Source organism: Labeo rohita, chromosome 10 (genome assembly GCF_022985175.1).
Source record: "Labeo rohita strain BAU-BD-2019 chromosome 10, IGBB_LRoh.1.0, whole genome shotgun sequence".
Taxonomy (NCBI): domain Eukaryota; kingdom Metazoa; phylum Chordata; class Actinopteri; order Cypriniformes; family Cyprinidae; genus Labeo; species Labeo rohita.
The window spans coordinates 4,146,748-4,172,512 of record NC_066878.1 but is presented as its reverse complement, the minus strand read 5'-3'; the positions used below and the strand labels follow the sequence as shown (position 1 = coordinate 4,172,512).

The window sequence follows — 25,765 nt, the reverse complement described above, 5'->3', positions numbered from 1 at the left end:
AATCACTAACCATATGTAGAACCTGTGTGTGAATGTTTTTACACAGAATTAATGATTTACAAACAAGTTTGCACTGAATAACTCATCCAAAAAAGAAAATTTGCTGAAAATGTACTCACCTCAGGTAATCCAAGATGTAGATGAGTTTGTTTTTTCATCAGAACAGATTTGGAGAAATTTAGAATTGCATCACTTGTACACCAATGGATCCTCTGCAGTGAATGGGTGCCGTCAGAATGAGAGCCCAAACAGCTGATAAAAACATCAATAATCCACAAGACACAAAGCTGCAGAAAATCTGTTGGTGAGCGGTTGATATAATACAAAATTTCTCCAAATCAGTTATGATGGAAAAAAAAACAAACCGAGCTGGATCTTGAATGGCCTGAGGTGAGAACTATTTCTTGGAAATTTTGACATAAGAACTTGTAACTGTATTGTTAGTGAATGACATCCACTGACGTCACATCTACTTACCTTTTTTCCAGTTTACCTCTTCCTTGCTCTAACCCAGCCTTGCACTTTCTCTATGTCTTTGTCTGTCTCATTTGTGTCCATCTCACCACTGTGTGCTCTGTATGTGTACGTCATCCGTACGCGTCCTGCGTCGGCCGCCACACTGTAGGACAAAGCCCTGTTGGAGGCTGAGAGAGTTAAAGTAGAGAGGCTAGCTGAGCTGATCTCAGAGCAGAAGACCCAGCTGGACACCTGTCCTGAAGCACTGAAGGAGCAGCTCCAGAATCAGCTATCCAGGGTCAGTCAGTTACCATGGTCTCCCGTGTACCTGCGCCCACCAACTCTTCTGCTGTCTGTCTCTCACAAACACTTCCTGTTGTGTTTTTTTCCTCTCTGCAACAGCACTGGAAATGCCTTTTGTTCTTGTTGGTAGGCCTTTCTTCTCTGTGTCTTTTAACATACTAAATTTTCTGAGAATTTGACCTTTTGTCTCTTTTCTGTTTAGCACAGTCCTGTGAATTATTGCTGATTATTTAGTTTAGTTTAGTTTGGAGTTACACCATGATGTAAAAAATGTAATCTATTGCCCCATGCTAAGTGTTGTTGGCTTTTTTTGCTAGGACACTGAAGCTCTGGAAGCAGAAACTAAGCGTTTTGAAGATTTGGAGTTTCAGCAGCTGGAAAAAGAGAGCCGTCAAGACGAAGAGAAGGAGACACAGACGCAGCAACTCCTCAGAGAGATTGCAGAATATCAGAGATCTGTCGTCACTCGCAAGGTGTGTAGAGGATTTTAATCATGTAGTGTTTGTGTGTGGACTAAGAGCGTTATATAATCATTTTTCCTTCTGCACATAAAAACTGTCTCCATTATAGGAGAGGCTACTTACCCTGAAGAAGCAGTCAACCCAGATTACCCAGCAGGCACAGAGGGAAAAAGAAAACTTCTTGAAGGAGAAAAGCAATCTTATTTATATGCTGCAAAGGGTTAGTATATGTGAAAAGCCATACTTAAAGGGATAGTTCACACAAAAATGAAAATTACCTCATGACTTACTCGCCCTTAAGCCATCCTAAGTGTATATGACTTTCTTTTTTTGGACAAATACAATTGGAGTTATATTAAAAAATGTCCTGGCTCTTCTAAGCTTTATAGTGAATGGGTGTCGATATTTTGAAGCAAAATAAAGTGCATTCATCCATCATAAAAGTGCTCCACATAGCTCCAAAGTGTTAATAAAGGCCTTCTAAAGTAAATCGATGCATGTGTGTAAGAAAAATATCCTTATTTATAACTTTAGAAATCATAATCTCACAAGTACAAAATAAGGATTTGTGAAGAAAAATTCGATAAGCCAAGAGGAGACTGTTTTTCCTTTGCTGTAAACAAAACTTCTCACAAGACTAGCATATTCTCTCATGAACGCACGTACGACAGTTAGCTAAAACTAGAGATTATTGTTTATGAAGTTTTAAATATGGATATTGTTCTTACACAAATGCATCGATTCGCTTCAGTTGGCCTTTATTAAAGGGGTCATCGGATGCCCATTTTCCACAAATTGATATGATTCTTTAGGGTCTTAATGAAAAGTCTATAATATACTTTGGTTAAAAATTCTTAATGGTTGTGTAAAACAACACCCTTTTTACCTTGTCAAAATGAGCTCTGCAAAAATCATCCCATTCTGAGGGACTGTTCCTTTTTTAAATGCAGATGAGCTCTGCTCGCCCCGCCCTTCTCTTCTCTCTGCTGCTCTGAGAGATTGTTTACTTTAGCCACATTTAGCGCGTTTAGCTGCGAAACTTGCTAACTAGCATGTTATTAGGAAAGGTGATTGCAGAGATTCATTAAAAAAAACCTTATACTCACTTCTGCTGTAGGTGCTGGATCACGAATGATTCGTGCGAACATAGACGCATTTATGTAGATCGGGAGGCGCATTCCCTTCACAAACAAATGTAATCTACTGCATCTTCAGCAGCTCAGATGTCGGGAGTAAATGACGACCACTATGTTCATTATTACATCCAGCACAACACCTCAATCGCTCAATCTGAGATATTCTTGTCTAATTTACATCCCTGCTCCGGCATCGAAACAATGGAGGTCGGACTGTTACAGCTGATCTGAGGTAAGACGCTCATGTCAATCAACTATCGTGGGAGCGGCCTCTGTGGGTGTGACACCACACCGACAGGCATCTGAGAATGGCTCAATTTGAAAAAGGGGATATTATTTCTACAGATTAATTAAAAACCACTGCATTGATTTTTGTCATCATAGGGTAGTTGTGTACCTACACTGCCAATTGTATGGCATTAATATTCAAACAACATGTAAAAGTGAAGTTTGCATCCGATGACCCCTTTAACCCTCCGGAGCCATGTGGAGCACTTTTTATGATGGATGGATGCACTTTATTTTGCTTCAAAATTTCAACAGCTATTCACTGCCATGATAGAGCTCGGAAGATCTAGGACATTTTTTATTATACCTCCGATTGTATTCACCTGAAAGAAGAAGTCATATACACCTAGGATAGCTTGAGGGTGGTTAAATTTGGGGTAATTTTTATTTTTGGGTCAACTAAAAAAATGATTTGTTTATTTCTGAATGGTCTCTTTCAAAAATGTCTTTTCAGGAACGGGAGAACCTTGCATCTCTGGAAAGGAAGTACTCTGAGCTGACAGGTGGTCAGGCATTTCCTCTCAACCCTGTGTCTATGAAGGAGGTAATGCAAACAGTTTCTATGAGTAAAGAAGAAACTAACAAAAATTTTCATCGAAAGGCTTTTATTTTACTTGTCTTGAATGTTTCAGCACTTTCGCTCTCTAGAGGAGAGGAGGCGGAGCAATGGCAGTAAAGAGGGCGGAGTTCTGCTGAGTGACAGCGGAATATCCCGTAAAAGAGAGAGGCAGAGCTGCGGGACCTTCAACTCTGCCCTTAATCGCAGTCTGTCTCCCAAGGTCAGACCACAGAAACGGCACATAGGAAAAGTATTTGATACCATCTTAAAAAACTTAATTTCCATTTAAAATTTTAGCGTGTATTGTTTTATGTTGAAGAGAGGTTTTTTAATAGTCTCTTTTGGTCTATATTCTTAATCCTGTAGCCCCATATGCCACTGTCTCAAAGCTCCAGCTGCGGTAGTGTACTCCCCCGCACGCTGTCTGTCACCTCCCGCGACCTGGACACCCGCCGCCTACTCAAGGGTAACACACTGAGTTGTCCCATGAAACTGACAGTTCTGCAGTAAATAAATAATCATATTTCTAAAATCTATTAATTTCTGTCAGTAATTTCTCTCCATGATGTCGTTCCAAACCTGTGAGACTTTCATTCATTTTCAGAACACAAATTGAGATATTTTTGAGGAAATCAGAAAGCTTTCTGACCCTGTATAGTCAGTAACGCAACTGACACGTTCAAGGCTTAGAAAGGTGGTAAGGACATCGTTAAACAGTCCATGTGACATCAGTGATTCAACCGTAATGTTATGAAGCTAAAAAAAATGACTTAATTCAACAGTTTCTTCTCTTCCGTTTCAGTCGACACGTGTTAACGAGAGTACCACGTTGAATATGTGTAACACGCGTCGAAGATTGACGGTTGAACCGCTAATGTCACATGGACTTTTATTGATGTTCTTACTACCTTTCTGGGCCCTTGAATGTGGTAGTTGTGTTGCTTTAAGATTTTGCAGAAAGCTTTTAGATTTTATCAAGAATATCTTAATTTGGGTTCTGAAGATGAACAAAGGTCTTACGGGTTTGAAACAACATGAGAGTGAGTAATTACTGACTGAATTTTCAATTTTAAGTATATTTAATAGGGCTGCCAAACACTCTATACACACAAATTAATGTATATGTTTAAGATAAATATGTTATTTATGTACAAAATATTTTTTACAATATAAATTATATAAAAATTATAATAAATACATATACTTGTAAGTATTTCTTAAATATATACGTGAATTTGGTGCCGACCCTAATATTTATTTGTATTAGTTAAATGTGCACACATAGATAATAATATATATTATATAAATAATATATTTTTATTACTTCCTTCAGTACACTTAGTGTATATAACTGTCTGCCTAAAATTTTATTTGTATTATTGTATGTATACAAATGATTATTTAGATCTATATACCTGAGATGACTCAGTCAGTTTAATGAAATGAAATGTGTTAATTATAATCTAATTACATTAAAAAATATATATAGTAAATATATTTTAATTTTTATTGTTTAAATATACACAAATCTAAATTTCCATAGGACTTTAATTAAACTTAAAACTAGTGATTAAATATAATAAAAATATCTCAAGTATGTTGATAGAATATAACTTCCATTCTATATTGTTATTAACATCAGCAATATCTCTGATTGTGTGGTATATTGATGCAGCCTTTTTTTGACATTTCTAAGCAATTTGTCATTTAATTTAAAATATTTTGAAAAAATACTATTTCGAATCCAGGGATCAGAAAATCGACTTAAAGTCCATTTTGTCTTTGCCTATTTAAAAAAAACACTAGCAGCCACACAAAATCGATATATAATGTTGGCGGATATATATTTACCAGTCAAAAGTTTTGACTAATTAATTTAATTAAAAATAAAAAGTTTTTGTTCCCAAAGGCTGCATTTATTTGATCAAAAATGCTGTAAAAGAAATAATACAGTGAAGTTTAAAAACAATTTCTGTTTGAATATGTTTTAAAGTGTAATTTATTTCTGTGATGCCAAAGCCAATTTTTTGCAGTTATTTTCTGCAGTGTTCAGTGTCACACAGTTTTTTTTAGAAATTATTCTGAATATGTGTAGAGAGATAAATTCTATAGAAATACATTTATTTTTCATTTTATTATTTTTTTTTCCCCATTCGTTCTTGCAGCAGGTCAGCTGTTTTTGAATGACGAGAGGCAGAGAATGAGTGAGATGTCAAATAGGACCGTTTCTGAGACAAACGTCTTCCTGGAGCCCTTCCACTACATGGATAACGGACACAACTTTGACACGATGAGTGTGGACAGTACAGAAAGCCTGGAGACCAGCATATCTGCCTGTTCACCGGACAACATCTCAAGGTTAGACCTAGGCCTTTAATCAAGATTAAGTTTTTTGTTTTGCATTTAGTGTTTAAACATGTAGCTTGTTCAAATAACTAATAACAGATATTTGCTGAAAACCTAAGATGCATTTTTTTATGATACTTTTTTTTTGTAGGATAAGAAAATAATTTAAAAGATTAGTTCACTCCAGAATTAAAATTTCCTGATAATTTACTCACCCCCATGTCATCCAAGATGTTAATGTCTGTCTGTCTTCAGTCGAAAAGAAATTGAGGTTTTAGAGGAAAACATTCCAAGATTTTTCTCCATGTAGTGGACTTCAATTGGGTTTAGCGGGTTGAAGATTGAAATTGCAGTTTCAATGCAGCTTCAAAGAGCTCTACACGATCCCAGCTGAGGAATAAGGGTCTTATCTAGCGATACGATTGGTAATTTTCTAAAAAAATAAAAATGTATTAACTTTTAAAAAACAAAAATTCATCTTAGCTCTGTGATGCACTTTTTGCTTTACCACAAAGTTCACCCGTTCATTCTTCGTCTGTGTACTCCAGTTTAAAAAGGTAGGGTAGGACGAAAAAATTAATCTTTTTTTTTTTTTTTTTTTTTTGACTTTCTTTTCACATTCGCTTTGTAAAAACTGGGTCTTTACGGTACCTAAATTTATTTTCCACTGAAGAAAAAAAAACAAACATCTTAGATGACATGAGGGTGAGTAAATTATCATAAAATTTTAATTCCAGAGTGAACTTATCCTTTAAAGCATAGTAAACAGTAACACCCACTAACACCCAAGGCAGCTTTATATGATATTGTTGGCTTTGCAAGAGTTTAACTGTATTTATTACTGTTTATAAGGATGCAGTATAGACAGGAGTCTGCCTTTAAGTAGCTCAGATATGCACACATCCTGTCTGAGGAATTTTATTGCATTCCAAGGTCACTCCAAGAAGCTGAATCTTAAGATGCTCTGAGACACATTGCCAAATGAGGTTGAGGGTTTTAAACCTCTGGTTTTATTGGACAATACATTATTTTTATATGAAATTTGCTAGGAAAACATTAAGGCCTGAAAATCATCAACCTAAAACACGTCTCACAAAAGTGTGCTTGTGTGTGGTCCATACAGCGCCAGCACAGCTAACATGGCGAAGATAGAGGAGATGGAGCGCATGCTGAGAGAAGCTCAAGCTGAGAAGAACAGGCTGCTGGAGCACAGGGTACTTCAGTTTCTCTGGATCTGCATGCTTATTATACAGATGCATGAAAGCTGAGAACATTGCTTTCTTCTCTGCAGGAGCGGGAGATGGAGTTGCGCAGGCAGGCTCTTGAAGACGAGAGGAGAAGGAGGGAGGAATTGGAGAGGAGACTGCAAGAAGAGACAAACCGACGACAGAAACTAGTGGAGAGAGAGGTGAAGCTCTGGGAGACTTAGAGAGTTCAAGTGAAAGAGAGAGAACAGAGAGAGACAGAGACAAGAGGATGTGGAAAAGAGGAAGATTCATCTTAAAGCATTTAATCTTTTGCAGTGGATTAGTTTACTTCCAGAATAAACATTTTCTGATAATTTACTTAACCCCCATGTCATCCAAAATGTTCATGTTTTTCTTTTTTCTGTCGAAAAGAGTTGAAAGTTGAAAGTCCAAATTGCAGCTTCAAAGAGTTCTACATGATTCCAGCCGAGGAATAAGGGTCTTATCTAGCAGAACGATTGGCATTTTCTAAAAAATAAAAAATAAAAAATATTCTTTTTAACCACAAAAGCTTCAGTTTGGACGTTCAACCCATTGACCACCATTGAAGCCCACTACATGGAGAAAAATCCTGGAATGTTTTTCTCAAAAACATTTTTCCTCAAAAAGTTTTTTGTTTTTATTCTCTCTCTCTCTCTCACTCTCTTTTAAAGCAGCTAAATCGCTTTGTTTTTTATCTATAACGAGACACAGCCAGGATCCAAAATTAACTTTTTGCCATGTCATCACTGTCAGATGGTTTTTAGAATTCATCATCCATAAATATACAACTATAAATAAGACAAAGTCTGTATTTTGCTTCGTAACTGTCAAGATATTTTTTGTCATCCATATTTATAGATTATATTTTGAATAGATAAAAGTTAAATATCCTATAAAACACAATAAATCAAATAATATTTAATTGTTATTAATATGTTTTATTTATAAAGCACTTTTTAGGGTACCCAATAACGCTTATTGAGATAAAATGAACAAAAGCAGTATAACAAAATCTAAAAATGAATAAAAGCAAAACAGTAACACAACATTAATGAAACAATAAAAGCTTTTTATTAAAAGTTTTACTTTGATCAGTAATGAGCCTATAAATATGGGTGGTTGATAAATCAGTGCATCTCTGCCTCTGATCTAATGTGTAATATTCTAACAAAAACGTAGGTAGTTAATAAGCAGATTTCTTTTCTCAGTCTTTACAAACGTGCATGCATGTATTTACACAGACACATTCACTTACTTCAAAGATCTAATTAGATTTTTGCTGTTTTTGTTTCTAGTCTCGTCCATTGACACGTTACCTCCCAGTGAGAAAGGACGACTTTGACCTGAGAGGTCACATTGAGGCGGCGGGTCACCATCCTGAAACTTGTTTTCACCTGGCCATCACCGAGAAGACCTGCAGGGGGTTCTTGGTCAAAATGGGTGGGAAAATCAAAACCTGGAAGAAGCGCTGGTTCGTCTTTGACCGCAATCGAAGGACGTTGGCATATTATGCTGGTAATTACACTGAGTATTTAGTAAAACCTATCAAGCTTTGATTTGATTTTCACTCCTTTTTATATTAAAGGAATAGTTCAGCCAAAATTGACAATTTTGTTAACATTTACTCACCCTCATGTTGTTCCAAACCTGTAGAAGTTTCTTTGTTATGCTGAACTTCAAAATTGAAGAATTTCAGAGAACCAAACAGTTGTTGGGCCCCATTAACTTCCATAGTAGGGAAAGAAATACTGGGAAGTCAATGGGAAGCATTAACTGTTTGATTAACAGCATTCTTTAAACTATCTTTTTATATTCAACATAAGAAAGAAACTCATACAGGTTTGGAATGACACAAGGGTGAGTAAATGAAGACACAATTTTCATTTTTGGGTGAATTATCCCTTTAACAGTTTGAAAATGTACTTCCAGTAATGCATTTCTAATAGAGACCTAGCAGGGAAAAGTTTTGGAGATGAAAAAAATAAGTTTAGCAAAAGAGTGGGTTTTGTGCTGTGACACATTTGCGAGATAAAACATTTTACAAACTGGTAAATATCAGCCTTTTCGGTAACAATTTATTTTATAGTGTTTGTTATAAATGTGACTTTAAAACAACTTCAGTATTAGCAGTAAATTATGCTTAATTACAATAAATGAAATCTAAACCTAACCCTGTACTAAATACATGTTGTTAATTAATATTACTCAGTGCTTACTTTGTGTAATTACGCTAAAAATGAAAAAGAAAACATCTTAAAATCAAGAATTATATAATAAATAAAAAATACAAATTATCAGTAGGCCAGATATATTGAACCTAGGATCATCTTTAAATTTTTTATTTTAATTAATTAAACTTTTTATTTATTTTTTTTTACAACACTTCTGAATTAAATTTGAATATTGAAACTTGAATTATTAACTAAAGGAACCTTTACTATTAAGCAAAATAAATTTGCCTTCAAACTAGTTTGTACCACATGGGGGCAACAGTGAGCTGTGCCCTTCACAAACCTCACACGAGACAATGGCTACGTCCAGCACTAATCTGCAAATCAAACCAGATATTTCACACAAAGATTTGATCTTATCTTTTACACATCACTTTTCTTCTGCATGGTTATTTGTATTAAACCAAGTGTTCTTTTTTAAAAACATGACTGGTCTTATTTGTCTCCAGATAAACATGAGACCAAAATGAAGGGTGTTATCTACTTCCAAGCCATTGAGGAAGTGTATTACGACCATCTAAAGAATGCACACAAGGTGAGCTTTGGTCACATACTGATTTTATGAAAAGAGTGCAAAATATTACAGTTAATCAGTATTTTCCTTCCATTAATCATGTTTCCATCACACTCCTATGTTGCGTCAGAGCCCAAACCCCTCCTTGACGTTTAGCGTGAAGACACACGACCGGGTTTATTACATGGTGGCTCCTTCACCAGAGGCCATGAGAATCTGGATGGACGTGATCGTCACTGGAGCGGAGGGATATACGCATTTCCTGGTGTGAGCGGGACTCATCTTTGTTTAATGACATTTAACAAACCCAAAGTGACCTTCACACTTCAGCTCAGACTGCTGACAGGCTCCACATAATGGGCTCATTTTCAACAGCCACCTTTCTAAAGTGGTTACACTTTTATGATTCTTTTAATCAGTACTGATCGTGGCGAGAGCGTTGACTGTATGTTTTGCAGTCATCTGTGACCTAGTTTGGAAAAACTGGTGCTTTACCCACTGCGTCCTGTCCTGAGTTTACAGCAGCAGCTTTTCAGACTTTTCAAGGTACCAACTCGCCTCATTTTGTTCACTTCCGGGGTGAGTGTAATAAGAAATCAGTCACTGGTCTTCACATTTCACAAACGTGCCAAAACGTAACAAAGCTGGATATACCTCAAAGATTAACTGTCGAGCTTGTTGAAACAAAATACCAAAAGCAAATTGTTCCTGTTGTGCCATACAGACTCTAACAAACATCAGGGTATCGTTCAGTACTGTTTTTATATCCAACAGTACTAAACATTAATTTCTAAGCTTTTTTTTCACACAATGTTTTTTGCTAATGACCTTTTTATCTCTGTAAAATTTGTATTATTCCCTCATTTACCAAGTGCCTTACATTTGTCAATATCTGATGAGAATAGCTATATATTTAGCTATGACACAGAATGTGGTTATTATAAGTGTTGTTTTGTATGGACCATTTGTGCCTCCCTGATGCTCAGGAACATTCCAGAAGGAAGAATTTCGCACCAAAGACAAGCTGAATTTGTGTTTCAGCATGATATGAATGTAATGACTGACACCCATCACATAAGATGCCATCTTTAATAGATGAGGCTCTTAATAATTTAGCACAAATGCGTATATTCATAATCCTTTTGATCAGAATCATTGATTTCTTGATTGTGTGTTGTACTGCAACTGACTAGCAGAGGGCTTTACTTAGAATGATATTAAAATGATTACAGAATTCACTGCAAGAATTTCATTTGACCCTTAAAGGGATAGTTTACCCAAAAATGAAAATTCTGTCATTAATTACTCATCCTCATGTCGTTCCAAACCTGTAAGACATTTGTTTATCTTCTGAAGACAAATTAAAATATTTTTAATGAAATCTGACAGCTTTCTGACCCTGCATAGACAGCAACGCAATGGACACGTTCAAGGCACAGAAAGGTAGTAAGGACATTGTTAATATAGTCCATGTGACATCAGTGGTTCAACCATGTTCTGAAGCTTTTTGTGAATTTTGAAGAAAACTAAAAAACGAATTTAATCAAAAACTTTACTCAACGCAGAAGCCTGCTTGAGTAACTTGTGACAGAATTTACATTAGTTGAAATATGAGATGTTAAAAGTTTAGTTACCGCTGAACAAATCTATATGCATGTCTGAATTTATTGTGTATCTGATATTATTTTTTTTTTAAGTAGGAATCAGTATAATTTCATTTAGAGAAATAATAATACAGAAATTATATAAATACTGAGGTTGAGAAGAAATGCAATTGTTGTCGTATTAGGAAATAATGAACGCAGAGGTGCAATCTGACAGCAAAACATCTAGTTCAGTGGTTCTCAAGTGGTTTTGCTTCAAGAAACAGATTTTTAGACATGCAGTCTTTGACGACAATATCAAATGATATGGCATGTGTTTTCCCTCCTTTTTAAAAGTTCATAAGTCTATTTGTTTTACCTACCAAGTTGTGTTTTATTTGCATTGTTTTTTCCCATGCTGTTTTACCAGTTAAGAACCATTGATCTTTGAAGACCAAATTGTATTGCATCATTCGTGCAGTCATTTAGTCTTTTTTTTTTTTGGCAAATACTTTCACATTTCCACCAAGATCTTAGGCTGTGAAATGAATTAATTTCAGTTTCCCAGCCAGTAGATCAACACTGATGTGCACTTTGAGACTTTTTTAGGGGCTTTTTCAGCTTTCATTCAGTGAACAATACAGTACATTACAGGATAAGCACAGCAAAGCATTATATAGATCACAATTACAAGTACTTATTTAAAATGTATCTTTTATATTCAGTTTTATCAGTATTTTTTTAAACCGTTCAGTGTTTTTTAAAGATGAAATAAGTATGTTTATCGTAAGCATGTTTTAAAATGTGAACCATAATAAAATCATATGTACGAGTAATATGATTTGTCTGTATTGTAAAAATTATGACTGACATTGTTGACTTTTAAGCTAAATGTTTGTTTATATTAATAGTTAATTGTGACGAATAACTGCAAAATGAGACATACAAGCCCTGAAACATGAACACATTTCCAGCTCACACCCTCTCACCTCCCATTCACCCAGAAACATGTGATCAAGCATGATTCAATTAATTCATCCCAGCCAGAATGTTCAATACAGCCCATCTGTCGCATATACTACCTACTTTCCTACACAAGCTACATACAATAGTTCATATTGAACATTTTGGACAGATACATTGTGTTACGTGTGTAATATTAGAATCCATTTTAGAACTCCTTGCCTCCTCACCACACCCCTCCTCTTCGCGGCCCCCCATTGGCTGACCTAGTGAGGTTGCCATAGCGACGTTTTTTTCAGTGGAGCATGGATAATTAGCCAAACATCTCCTAACAGAGAACATCTTTTCACCGGGGGTGTTTATACACACCGATAGGGAATAAGACACAAGCGTGCTGTTGTCACGACCTGTTTTAAAGTATCAGGAGAGTTTATGACAATGGCGCATTTGTTCTGTATTTTTTCCAAGTTTCATGTTTCAAAACAAATCTCTCAAAGAGATTATAGAGTTAAGCTCATGTTTGGATGCACATAAACTAAAAGCACATGCAGATCATATTAAATCGCTTTTTAATCCTATTCGTCGTGACATCACTAAACATTAAACAGTCGTGTTTGTCTGTGCATGTAATTGTGAATATGGCTAGCAAGTCCACTGTCATTTTGTGCCATCTGTTTGAGGGGAGGATCACCTTTGGTGCAGTCTAGCTTGGCTGCATTAGCATTAAAGCCTATGTTCTGTTAGATATAAAAATGTCATGTGAATAGTCGCTACGTATATAATATATGCAGCATGTATGTTTTGCACATCTCTCGGCACAATTCAATCGCATTGTTTGCCTACAGGCTGCATTCGACATTTTCACTTCAATGACTCATTTTAATTTTCGTAATTGAGGCTATGCGATTATCATCATTATTTGTATTCACAATCAGATGGTGTTTGGAGCAGCACATGCAACAGACGAGTTGGTGCGTAAGGCTTTCATCTTCTTCAGACCCCAGGGGGGAGGCAGATCCATAAGCAAAGGACGGTTTCCATTAACAGTGGGCTGCTCTTTGGCTAATCACCCTGTAAAGTGGTGAAGTCCTCGTGTTTTTCCAGTTAAACAGTCTCACTGCCCTGGGCTCTGATTTAGACAACAGTGCCTTGTTTGTGCTGTCTCTCTGAGGAGTTTTGTCTGTTAATATCCATCCTTTGTTTGTCTTTTTCCTTATGGGAAAACTGCAACCCCCCTCTGTCTCCGTTCACCCCGTGATGGATATCAATGCCTGAATCTCCGTCCTTATAAACATCAGTAGCTTTTAACTTGATGCTAAAATGTACATAAAACATGCTCAAAATGGTAGAACGTGAGAGAACGAGATCCTTGCACACTGCTTTTCTTTTTAAAACATCTCTTGCTATGTCACGACCAAAAAACACAGCTGTGATGGAACCGAAAGGCTTTCTTTTTTTTTTCTCTTTCGCCCTCCCCTTCCTTGTTCTCTCTCTCCATCTGTACCACAATCCCTCTCTGTCTCATTCTCATTCTCTCTCTGTGCACCACTGTTCCCCCATTTTAGCTTCATTCAGTCGCTCAGTTATGTTTTATAAAGGTTAATGATGATCCAGAGCCTCCCGCATTTAAATATCTGTGTCCTCGTAGACAACACAACCCGTTAGAAATGTTTCATTTGCATGCTGCAGCTGCATGGCTTGCATGGCGGGAATTCTATAGCATCTTAGCTTACAGCTCACTGACCGGGGAATGCTGACATTCATGAGGTTTGCTATTCAGGTCAGTGGGTTTTTCAGCCCAACAGCATGGCACTGCAGAGAAACCTGGGGGTGGGTGGGGGGAAGCTGGGTCTTTATAGTGGAAAGCTCTGTAGGGTTCCACTTCTACTGTCTGTCCTCGAACCAAAGAGTAACACGGTTACATAATGTCACTACGGCACAGCCAGTCTCTCACAACCTAATTCTGTCCTGTGCAATACATTTCCATAGCATAAAGCACCTTGCTTGAAACCGTTCTAGGTATAATCACATTTTATTGATTAAATAGGAAACATTGTGACATTGAGATAATCACACGCACTCGTTCACATACGCACACTCATACACACAAAAATAGTCCTCTGTTAAACATGTGCATGTGATGGCAACTTCAAAAAAAGAAAAAGAATCCATCCAGAACATAACACCACTGTCATCCATGAAAGTCTTAGCTTACCTATAACACCAACTGCCTGTGAAACATCAGCTCTACTGTCCTTAGCCTTCTTTAATGCAGTCTCACACAATGCTCAGTGCAGGCAGAGAAAAAATCCACAGAGTTAGATCCATATGCCTCATGGTGCTTTGATGACATGTTACATACACGTGTTACAGCTGACAGGCACTGTGTGACTTAACACAGTGTTAAAAAAACAGCGAAAAAGGACATCGGAGAGGAAAAGGAGTGAGATGGCTCATCTGGTTGAAAAAGTAGGGCATGCGTTCTGCTACATACATTCAAAAGATACTGTGGAATATCCTGTCTTGGCATGAACTGTACAGGTACGAGATTCTGTTTGTTTGCATACAACACGAGGGAGCTCCAAGAAGACTAACATTGATCCACAAAGTTCACTTGAAAAAGAAAAACTTGGAAAAGACACCAGACAAAAAAATTCTAAAAAAGAAGGCCAGTAACAAAAGCTACAAAGATCCCTCCATTGCTCTGTAACAAAATTTGTGTGTTTGTGTGTGTGTGTGTGTGGCAGGCAGGACGATAGAAAAAAAGCACCTTTGTGACTCCTCTGGTGTTGTAGACCTGGATGAAAACCACAAGACTTGATGTTGGATTGCTTGTTTCTTCTCTGAGGCTTTTAATTACCACGAAAGGCCATTATGGACTATTATGGTGCCGGAGATAATGGACGGATGCATTGCTTGTTTCTTCAGAGAAGGTCTACATGGCTTTGGATTCCAGGTGAGGGCTCTTGTGCTTTAGTGCCTGCCATTTAATTTGCATGTTTGGTTGCCATGGGGATCACTTAGACAGGGCCTGTGCGTGTGCTGCACTGTCTGTTCCTGGTCGCACACAGAGTTGAATCCACAGCGTCAGTCTGTTCAAGAGTGATATGAATTAAAAACACCCAGCTGATAAAAGAATTGTGATTGACAACAATAACAATCCAGTTGTTCCTGTGCTGCAAAAAGGCGTAAACCAGGTGCAGTGATGCCTGGTTGAATATCAAAAAGTAGATCTTGAGAAAACTGTTGCCAGTGGAATGTTTCAGGATTTTGTCATAGATAGAATACGTACATCAGTTATTTTCGGGTGACGGCAGCTGTAGCTGTTGGTGCAGGCTTATTGCTGGTCCGACGAACGGGCATTTTGGACACGGGTATCTTGGAACGTGTGGCTTCCGCCCTCCCCTGTACAGAATGGTAGGTTGCAGTAGATCCGTGTTTGATTGGGATCTTGGACTCCCTTGTGGCACCAGCTGTAGGACGTGCTGCAAGTTTTCCATCAACAATGTCTTCTTGGCTGTGGGAGAGGGTTGGGGTGACAGCCCCTGATTCTGTGGAGACATCACTGAGGGCCTCCTTGCTGCTGCTTTCCCGTGAGATGGTAAACGGGCTCTCCTCTTCATGTACCGGTGTTGTTAGATTTGAGTGGTCTTCATCTCCGTTGGGCTGGGAATCTCGATGATGCAGCTTAGGAGGTCTGCCTCCACCACTGACAGGGATCTTACTCAAAGTTGTGGGCTTCGCTGCAGGGCGACTTTTCACAACCTTGCTGATTGAGTCTCTATTGTCAGTTCCTTCTTGTCGTACCAGGTCCTCTCTTGAATCTATCCTGGCATCATCATCTGATCTTTTTGAGGAAATGAAGGATGGAGTAATACCAGAAGGAGACTTCAGGAAAGGAACTTGTGGTGCAGAGGTAACTGTGGGTGACTTTGCGGTGGCAGAGGAAGAGGTAAGAACAGGAGGTTTAGCAAGAGGAGCGGTCGATTCAGAGATGGAGGCTTTCCTTACAGATGTTTGGGTGCTAGATTTTGAAGTCTGTCCTGTGGGTTGTTTTGTCTCAAGCTTGGAAATGGGCGCAGTGTTTCGGCTTGTCGATAGTCCAAATGTTGTTACAAGTTTTGGTCTTGGTGTTGGCGCAGGAGCAGGGGTAGGTTTACCAAAAAGTGGTGGATAAGGGGTGTATTTGGTTGCAGAGGTAGACGTGGTATGCTTGGATTCATGGGTAATGGGTTTTGTTGCAGGGGTTGGGGCTTGGGTAGGTTTAGGTACAGGGGTTGGGGCAGGTTCAGTTTTTGTTACAGCAGCAGGTTCAGGGGCTTCAGAAGTAGGGGCCGAGATGGGCGGAGGAATGGGTGTAGAGGTTGGGATAGGTTTGGTCATTAGGGCAGTTGTGTCGGGTTTGATTTCAGGGCTAGATTTAGGGGACGGGGCAGGTATAGCTGGGGAAGTGGTTGATTTGGTTGTGGGGCTTGACATAGGGCTTGGGGCAGGCTGTGTGGAGACAGATGTAGGGGATGGGGTAGGTTGTATAACTGGAGTAGTTGTTGCAGTTGCTGTGGCTTGAGGTGTTGGGGGCATAGCTGATGGCATAGGGGTGGGTTTGGCGAGAGGGCTAGATGTAGGGGTAGGGATAATAGGGTCAGTAGGCATAGAAGGTGACATTTTGGCCACCGGGGAAGATATTGAGGTAACTGCAGGTTTTGTCAAAGGGCTTGGAATAGGTTTGGTGGTGGTAGGCGAAGGGGTGGGTTTGGTTGCTAAAGTAGGGGAAGGTTTGAAAGAGGTGGTTGGGCTGAGAGTAGAAGTAGGAGAAGGGCTAGGCCTTGATCTGGTAGAAGTCGTAGAAGATGAAGTCTTCTCGGAATTATCCACTTTCAACGTCCCAGGTGCTCCCTCCATTCGACTGCTAGCTTTGACCCATTCTGCTTCTACGTCTGCTACAATATCTCCACATGCTGTCAGTGAATCAAAGCTTAAAATTGATGAGATATCTCCGAGCAGTGTGCTCAAGCGTTCATTTGGTGGAGGTTTGGTTGCCCCGCTCACCTTTAATGAGTCCTCAGATGACGTAGGGCCCTCTTGCGGTGTAGGAAGCTGAGGCTTTTCCTCTGCCCCTTCCACAGAGCGAGGTGGAGGCCCAGGTGTCAGCGTGAGACTCTCCTTTATAATCTCAACGCTGTTTGAGCGGGAAGCAAGAAGGGGAGGGCCAGGTTCGCCCTCCTCCTCGTCATCCTTCTCTTTACCACGCCAGCGCACTGTACCAAACAATCCCTTCAGGCCCTTCCGTTGCCGTCCGGGCCTCTGAGACTCGGTCTGAGCCTGCCGTTCTCCCATCAGTCCCCGTCTGCCTTTGCGAAGCATGTTGAGGAAGCTCAGAGACTTGGCTGAGGTGAGGGAAGAGATGGACTGCCTCGTAGGAGTAGTTTCCAAATTCATGTTCCCACCTGTGAACTCCTCTATCGGAGCATCGTCCTGTTGACTCTCTTCCTCCTGGTCAAGATCCACCTGCTCTGCCTCTGCTTCTGGGGCGGTAGGCTCATTTAATCCATCCAGGGTTTTGCTCCTCGACGGCGGTGATTTAGGCCCTCCATCTCCTTTCCCACGTATTGAGAAGATGCTAGCGACACTGCTCCCAGGCTTCCGCTTGCCAAACAGTTTGAAGGCTTTTCTGATTTTACCTGGAGGCTGAGGGTCACATGGCGGTGGTTCACAGCTCTCAGACTGTGCATCCATATTCCAGCTCCACTGCAGTGTGTCTTTACCTTCGTCTCGACGTCTCGATCTACGCTCACACGTTCTCTCTTTGTAACCTCACGCTCAGATGAATGAAATGCAATTCCAATGAGAATAAATAAATAAATTACCTTTTCCCTTTATATTTCTGCAGACTGTTTTTGCTAGCAATGTGTATCTATCTCCGTATCCACTCTCGTTCCCTCCCTCTGTCTATTGCTCTTTTTTAAGCGCTCCCTCTTTCTCTCTCTCTGCCGTTCCTCCCTCCCTAGCCTCCGCCCTCCCTCTCCCTCTCTTTCTCTCTGCTCCTCTCCTCTGGCTGCTCCAGCCGGTCACCATGGCAACTGAGGGTCTAAGCAGCTTTCGTCAGCAATGGAGCGGAGCCAGGGGCTGTCATCATCCTACCCTCTTTCCTTCTTTCTCTCTCTCCCCGTCCACTCCCTGTTTTCATCCAACTAAGTGTTCCCATCTCTCACATCCCAGTTACTCATCCAGATTTATCCTTCCTATTTGTGACCGCGTTCTCTTCATATCAGCATCAGTGCTGCGTAGGAACAAAGGACAACACGGACAGCAACTGGCTCGGTTTACAGCATTCCTATTGTGATTTACAAACAAGTCACTCAAAATATCAATCTAATTGGAATATGTTACCACTCCAAGCTTGTGTATTGAATTTCTGTACATCAGAGGAAGGCCATATTGGAGGGGTGTTCAAATTTTGTAGTAAATATGGCTGATTGGTATGAACTGTCAAGTCTTAAACATTCTCCCCATGATTTCCTTCACTTTCTTCATCTCATGTCATCTCACATGCACTGTCTTTCTCTAACAATCTTCCTTCTCTCCTTCTGCCCCTCCCACTCAACCACCCACAATCTCTCTCTCTCTCCCACACACACACGCACATGTAATTCCTGTAGGACATAAGTACGTGCTCTACATTATGTGCTTGTAGCCCCTCCTTTCGCTTCGCTGTGTCACACCTAATTCTCTAGGGTCTTATTGACATAAGGATTCCAGTCATTAGAATTCATTTTTATTTATCAGCATTCCTCTCGTCATGAATCTGACCCATCTTTCTTACCCAGGTCCTCCATCTCTGCATCTTTCTGCCTCATGATTTCCCCGTTTTTCAAAATAGTTCTCACTCCCCACTTGTCTCTTTTTATTCCCATTTGCGTATAAGATTACATACCACACCCTCTCTCTTTTCATCTGTCTTTTCTTGCACATCCAGTTTGTTAATGTATATCATGAGGTTTCAAGTGGATTTTAAATGCACATTACAAATAAATAAATAAAGCTCATATGTTTCAGAAAATCAGAAATACATAGTAATTATTTTAGAAATGTTTTATATTCACAAAGCAAGAACCATTTTAAAGAGCAGGTCTTTAGTGGTATTTTAAAGTGTTCTAATATTGTGTTGGAGTCCCCTACAACAGGTTTAAATGCATCTAAGGTCAGAAAACATTGCAGTTTTCTCGGAATATACATTTAATATTAGTCATTTCGCAATGATTTTGAAATCATTCGTTCAAAGCAGTTCTGAGCTCAAGGTCTGTAAACCCCTCTCTTCCATAATCTGCTCTGATTGGTCAGCTGGCCAAGTCTGTTGTGATTGGTCTTTCTTTATAAAATGCGTGTCGGAAACGCCCATTACCATAATTAATTTTTTGCTCCAGAGGGTTACTTGTAAACAAAGATGCTATAAGGTTAAAAAATGGCATTGATATTACCTTATCAGTTCGAGCACGAGGATGATACAGATGTAGTCGTTTAACAGGAAACATTGCAAGCACGACTTGATCAGGACGTTTCTCAGTGTCAAGTTTAAACTTTGTATGTGGTACAAATTGTATTGCTGTGGTATTGTGGAAAAGAAAATAATTTTAACCACTGATTCTTCACATCATCATCTTTCGGCAATGTAAACAAAATAAACTTGCTTCCATAGCACAATACACAGTGTTTTCGCAACATGATGTACACCCACTAAATAGCGGAAGTGTTTGTGGGCAGGTCAGACTGTTCGTATTTTGTGGGCAGGCGGGGATTATGCAAATATGTTACAGGGTACGAACGAGAGTCGACTTCTTTTGGGAGACAATATCATTATTTATAATACAATTTTTTGATTAACAACTTTGCAGACTGTTTATATAGCTATGTTACAAACGGCAAAAAAAATTATATTTTTTTGAAGGAAAAAAAAAAAAAAATATATATATATATATATATATATATATATATGAATGACCTGCTCTTTAAAAACATTTAGAAGCATTTTTATAACAATAGCTTAAATTCTTTAAATATAAAGAAACTTCTGGAGATTTTCAATCTCATGCATTTTCAGTTCATGCATTTATTTTTCCAATTTTAATCAGTTTTAATATGTACACAGGCAGAGGCTGAACCAAATCCAAGGTAAAGGTCCTTGCACACTGAGTAATAAATAAATAAAATAAAATAATAACGACTTCACGTTGTCAATCACATTTAGCTACACACTGTCTCCGAAACATTTGTCCATCATAAAAAAAATCAATTTTTCTGCATTTTTGTATTTGTAGCAAGCATTTTGAGAGGTGTTTTTACTGATTCTGAGCCATGACATTCTATGCATGACAAATACGAAAAACCACATATGAACATTTGGGACTCAGTGTGCAAAAAACGGCCTAATCTGTTAATGACAAACATAATAAACCTACCTTTTTAGCTAAAAAACAGATAATGGGTGTCATGCAGGCTAATAAAATATTTTCAGTAAGACTGAATTTGTATTTCCCGTGATCACAATTTTATAAAAAAACATTGTAAAACTGCTAATTGTAACATTTTCATTTCCATTGTATTAAAACGGTGAATTATATACTAAAGCGAACAAAGAACATTTAAGCAGAACTATCAACAATCAACAAAACTATTGTTATAATCACTGACTGAAGCTGTTTGTAAAATAATCTCTTATTTACATTGTACATACATCTTAATTTGCAAAGTGTCCAGAATTCAGTCAGTAAGCGTGCACACTTCACAAAACTCGTTTCAACTATGACTCATCTGAATGCCTCTGATTGGCCATTGCGTTCCTAAGCTCAACAGAATCGTGTATGATTGGTTATAATGCGCAACACTGTAAAAATGCGTAACAAGTAATATGGTGCAACCAACGCTACCTCACAACCAATTCGTACATATTTAATGAGGTGGCTAATTCGTACAACCTCACTCGAATGATTTTGTACGATTTGTCTAGACCCCGGTGAGGGGTAGGTTTAGGGATCAGTCATTCGTGTGAAATCACACAAATTGGGGAACTTGTATAATACATATGAGTTAGCAAAAATCATATGAATTAGCCATCTCAGTAAATATGTGCGAATTGCCATGAGATCAGGTTGGTGCAACATGAGCAGAATTAATGCCTGAATCGACACTTTCCATTCATTTTCACTTTGTTAACTACATACATAATATATTTAATTTAATTGTCCAGGGGCATTTTTGTCCAATTTGGTGGACAAAGTCCCAAAGTCCCTATGGCCGCCTTACACACGCTCTACCTATGAACATACATAGGTTTCATTATTTTGCATTTTCCCCCCCTCATACTCTCTGGACTGCTGTCCAGAATCTTATCTTGTCTTATCTTGTGTAGGTCAACAAATGAGCCAGAACTGTCACTGGTGCCCCCTCAAAAGTAGTTAGGTGAATGACACTTTTGTCTATTTCCATGTATACATCTCCTTTTCTGTCCTTATCTGCTCAGTATTCTTTCTTTTAAAACAGGCTTCTTTCCTCCTTCCTTCACCCCATCGCAACGAAACAATGAATTCATTCATCCCTTAAGTGCTGCTTTCATTGGGGCTCACTAAACGGGGCGACTCGCCAGACAGAACAACACATTACTCTGTGCTAAAACACAAACACACAAATAGTTATGAAAAGAGACTGATAGGTTGGAACAAATGCTGGAAGAGATAAACCACCCACAAATATGCCGCCTAATTGAATACTCTTCTTAAAACATCTTACAACGTCTCACAAATCATTAAATTGCAATCATCTGTATTGTGACGTACATCAGAGTGAAACAGATTATCAAATAAGAAAAAAATGTAAGATGGATGACTAGAAAAGTTCGACATACAGACCGATGAAGCCAAACAGTGTGTTACCTGAGAGAAGTCTGTCATTTTACTGGAAGATACAGATACGACATTTTTAAAGGAATAGTTCACCCATAAATGACAATTTGCTGAAAATACTAATATGTAGATAAGTTTGTTTCTTCATCTGAACAGATTTCGAGAAATTTTGCATTATATCACTTGCTCACCAAATCAATTCTATGAAGCCGTCACTTTGTCTCACACACACGCAAAGAAAGATACAGAGCGAGAGAGACTTACATACCAAGCAGAATTGACACTTTGCATATAAACGATATTCTTTGTTGTATTTTCCTGTCAAAATAATGGAGTTCCTTTGGAATTCTTCAGCTTTTAATAACTGCCGGTTTCTCTGATAGTAGGCGGAACTAATGCGAAAATGACAATCTCATTGGCTGGCGCTAACCTATTATCGTCCCTGTTTTGATTTCAGCAAATCGGTTCGAGCGAACGCAGACAACGTAATTAATATTCATGAACCCAGCAGCTCATCAATCCTTAGTGTGTTTTATATTGTTATTAGTAGCAGAATTCGTAGTTTTGTTATCTAAGCAGTACTACTTTTAGTTTTTTCTCTTTTTTTATTGAAACACTAAATGACAAACAATATCTTAAGCACCACCACCAGTCCTAAGTTCAGTCAACATGGCCAGTATGCATTCATACATGGTTATTCTAATACTAAAGTTCTAATTACTAAAGTTAAATGTTAAAATATCAAAATATTATAATGCTAAACTGACTGATGCTAAGTGTACTTTCAGATATTTAAAAACTGTGCCATTAAGCTTTATATATATATATATATATATATGGCAATTCTATTGCCATGGTTTCCGTAGAGGGTTGATAATATTACAATAATTGATTGAATTTGATAGGTGTCTTACAAACACACAGCTTTTCCCTTTGACAAGACATTAAGTAATTACTGGAGTCGTGGTTATATAAACTGTTTGAACTCTTGTTCTGACGGCACCCATTCACCGCAGAGGATCCACTGGTGATGCTCATGATTCCTTCAGTAAAAAGTATGAAGTCAATCTAAGAATTGTTCACAATAAGATCAAAATGTGCATTTATAAAGTGCTTTTAGGGTGATTTTTTTTTTTCAGTTCATGCCAACTTCAATGTATACAAAGATTTGTAGCCTATATCAAAATTCACAGCAATGCCACTCAGTGCAAGCAGGCTAATTTAGATAAGTGCGAATTTCAGATTTTTTTTTATTGTCAGTTTAGATTTCATAAAAAGGCCCAAGAGGTGCAAGCAAGCTATTTTTGCAAAATTCATAACTAAAAACTAGTGATATATCAGTTAGGTGTGTAAATACTCAGTCACTTTATAGTCATTAGAGGCTCAAGATTGCTTTTAATTTTATCATTTGAAATGAATCTGTGCTGAATATAAGTCTAAAAGCTAATAGGCTTACAAAAGGGACTCATTATATCGACACTTGCAGAGCACAAAGAGACAGGGGCCGTGTGTATGTGTGTGAGTATTTTATCAAGAGCAAGAGTTCTAAATCAGGCTCAGCACAAGATCTCCTTATCACACGTAAGTGCATGAACAGACAATTTGTTCTTTGTTCCGTGTGTTGTTGGTCCTCTGACCAACTCACTTCTGAAACCTCCTGAGGAGGAGAGCAGAGATGGAGAGAGAGGACCGGGGGTCTGTTCTCTACAGAATAAAGAAATGAAATACATCTGGTAACAATACTGCAATTCCCCTGCAGGACAGGGCACGGGGTGGAACACGAATCTAATAAAGCTCACAAATAAACTGACTTACCATTCAGCCCACCAAGCCAGCAAACTTAAAATGGATTCAATTATGCACAAATGAAAGAACCTCATTGCTGAAGGTGACATTTGAAACATTCAGTCTAACTCATTAACTAGAATAAACCTAGATTTAAATCCATCCAGACTGTAATATTGATTTTTTTTTCTTTTCGTCCCACGCTCAAGTCCTATCACCTCTTCACTGTCTCAATGGCAGACTAACATTGACGCTTAAACTACTGCGCTGCTTCCCTCTGCTGACGTAATGCCGAGTTGCAAGTCAAATATCCAATTAACGTTTGCCGTTTTGTTCTGTATATTGTTTTATTTCACAAATAAAACAATAGTTGTAACACCGAAATTCTCATAAAATATTATTTTAATAGTAATAGACCAAACAGTAATGAAATAACACCAGCTTGTAAAATCAATTAAACATGTAAATTAACCAAAGGTAAAAAACAAAAACAAAAAACATATTAGTTAACTTTCAATATGGTGTGCATATTTAAACAGCCGTAAGCACTTTGACATGGTTCGACTTGTATTAACATATACACATAAAAATACTATATATAGTATTTGTGATGAAGTAGCCTAAATTTCAAAATATATTTATGTAACTGTAATTTCAACTAATATTTTGAGGCCATTTTCAAATTTTCAAAATATAATTTCAAAATATACATACACGACCATTCAGAATCTTGGAATCCATAAGAATTTTACTTTTAAAAAAAAGAAAAAAAAAAGGCTTTTCTGCTCATCAAGGCTGCGTTTATTTGAATAAAAATGCAGAAAAACAGCAATATTGTGAAATATTATTGCGATTTAAAATAGAGGTTTTCTAATTTACTGTACTTTAAAATAGAATTTATTTCTTTGACAAAACGCTCTATTTTCAGCATCATTAATCCAGTCTTCAGTGTCACATGGTCATTCAGAAATCATTCTAATATGCTGATTTATTATTAATGTAAACTGTTGTTCTGCTTAATATTTTTTGGAGCCTGTGATACATTTTTCAGTATTCTTTGATAAATAAAACATTAAGAAGAACAGCATTTAAAATAGAAATCTTTTGTAACAATATACACTACTGTTTAAAGTTTGGGGTCAGTACATTTTTCTTTCTTTCTTTGAAAGAAAAGAAAGATGTGTTAAATTGATAAAAGGTGATAGTAAAGACTTATTGTTAGAGAAGATTTCTATTTTGGATAAAGACTGATGTAATATAACTTTTTATTCATCAAAGAATCCTGAAAAAAAAGTATCACAGGTTCTCAAAAAATATTAAGCAGAACAACTGTTTCCACTGATCATAAATCAGCATATTAGAATTATTTCTGAAGAATCATGTGACACTGAAGATTGGAGTAATGATGCTGACAATTCAGCGTTTTATCACAGAAATAAATTCTATTTTAAAGTACATTAAATTAGAAAACCACTATTTCAAATTGCAATAATATTTCACAATATTACTGTTTTTTCTGTATTTTTAATCAAATATCACAGCGTTGATGAGACTTTAAAAAATATTTTACAATTATTTGCAAACAAATTCCCTTCTAAAAATATTCAAATAAATACACATCAAAATAAATGTATTAAAAATCAGCATGGAACACACTTTACAACATTTTAAAAAGAGAAACATGATAATAAAATATAGAAACAAAATAAACAGTATTGATTCATTGTAACTATAAGATTGGAAATGTATTTCCCCTTTCATTGCGCCTTTCGCTGTGTACAACATATATTTGGCATATTTAAAACATATTTTGGCCAGAAGAATTTTTTTTGCCTTATGGGAGTTATTAGCCTTTTAAACCCTCACTCTATTGATACAACAAAATTCAAGTTCAAGTCTGATAAAATGTAAGTCAGAATACGTTGGTTTAATTTTGAGCGTACTGTTCCTTTAAGGCTCATTAATCGCGTAATAAAACAAACGAATCAAAATGAAATCGTGCGTTTATTGTATTA

The 25,765-nt window shown here is 37.7% G+C and overlaps 2 protein-coding genes across 4 annotated transcripts in view; one reads left to right on the top strand and one right to left on the bottom strand.

Moving 5' to 3' along the window:
• The window catches only part of phldb2a (pleckstrin homology-like domain, family B, member 2a), a 43,478-nt gene extending 32,721 nt beyond the window's left edge, over nt 1-10,757 (top strand). Inside the window, exons 9-21 of one of the 3 annotated variants that reach the window (XM_051120886.1) lie at nt 626-754; nt 859-885; nt 1,077-1,232; nt 1,330-1,440; nt 3,099-3,188; nt 3,277-3,453; nt 3,570-3,669; nt 5,369-5,561; nt 6,673-6,763; nt 6,841-6,957; nt 8,074-8,293; nt 9,459-9,544; nt 9,654-10,757. In XM_051120886.1, coding sequence (XP_050976843.1) covers nt 626-754; nt 859-885; nt 1,077-1,232; nt 1,330-1,440; nt 3,099-3,188; nt 3,277-3,453; nt 3,570-3,669; nt 5,369-5,561; nt 6,673-6,763; nt 6,841-6,957; nt 8,074-8,293; nt 9,459-9,544; nt 9,654-9,794 — 1,638 coding nt within the window. In that variant the 3' untranslated portion in view covers nt 9,795-10,757. The remainder of the gene's footprint in view (nt 1-625; nt 755-858; nt 886-1,076; nt 1,233-1,329; nt 1,441-3,098; nt 3,189-3,276; nt 3,454-3,569; nt 3,670-5,368; nt 5,562-6,672; nt 6,764-6,840; nt 6,958-8,073; nt 8,294-9,458; nt 9,545-9,653) is intronic. The other 2 variants (XM_051120887.1, XM_051120888.1) reach the window with 2 other exon arrangements.
• Nucleotides 10,758-14,082: 3,325 nt separating this feature from the next.
• si:ch211-244c8.4 (APC membrane recruitment protein 2) lies at nt 14,083-18,093 on the bottom strand. Its single transcript, XM_051120889.1, has one exon. The coding sequence runs from the start codon at nt 17,803-17,805 to the stop codon at nt 15,367-15,369; it is 2,439 nt and encodes an 812-aa protein (XP_050976846.1). The 5' UTR covers nt 17,806-18,093; the 3' UTR covers nt 14,083-15,366.
• Nucleotides 18,094-25,765: the final 7,672 nt, after the last annotated feature.

Excerpts from the sequence above, each read along its gene's own strand:
- si:ch211-244c8.4 (XM_051120889.1), bottom strand. The coding sequence starts at position 17,805 with ATGGATGCACAGTCTGAGAGCTGTGAACCACCGCCATGTGACCCTCAG.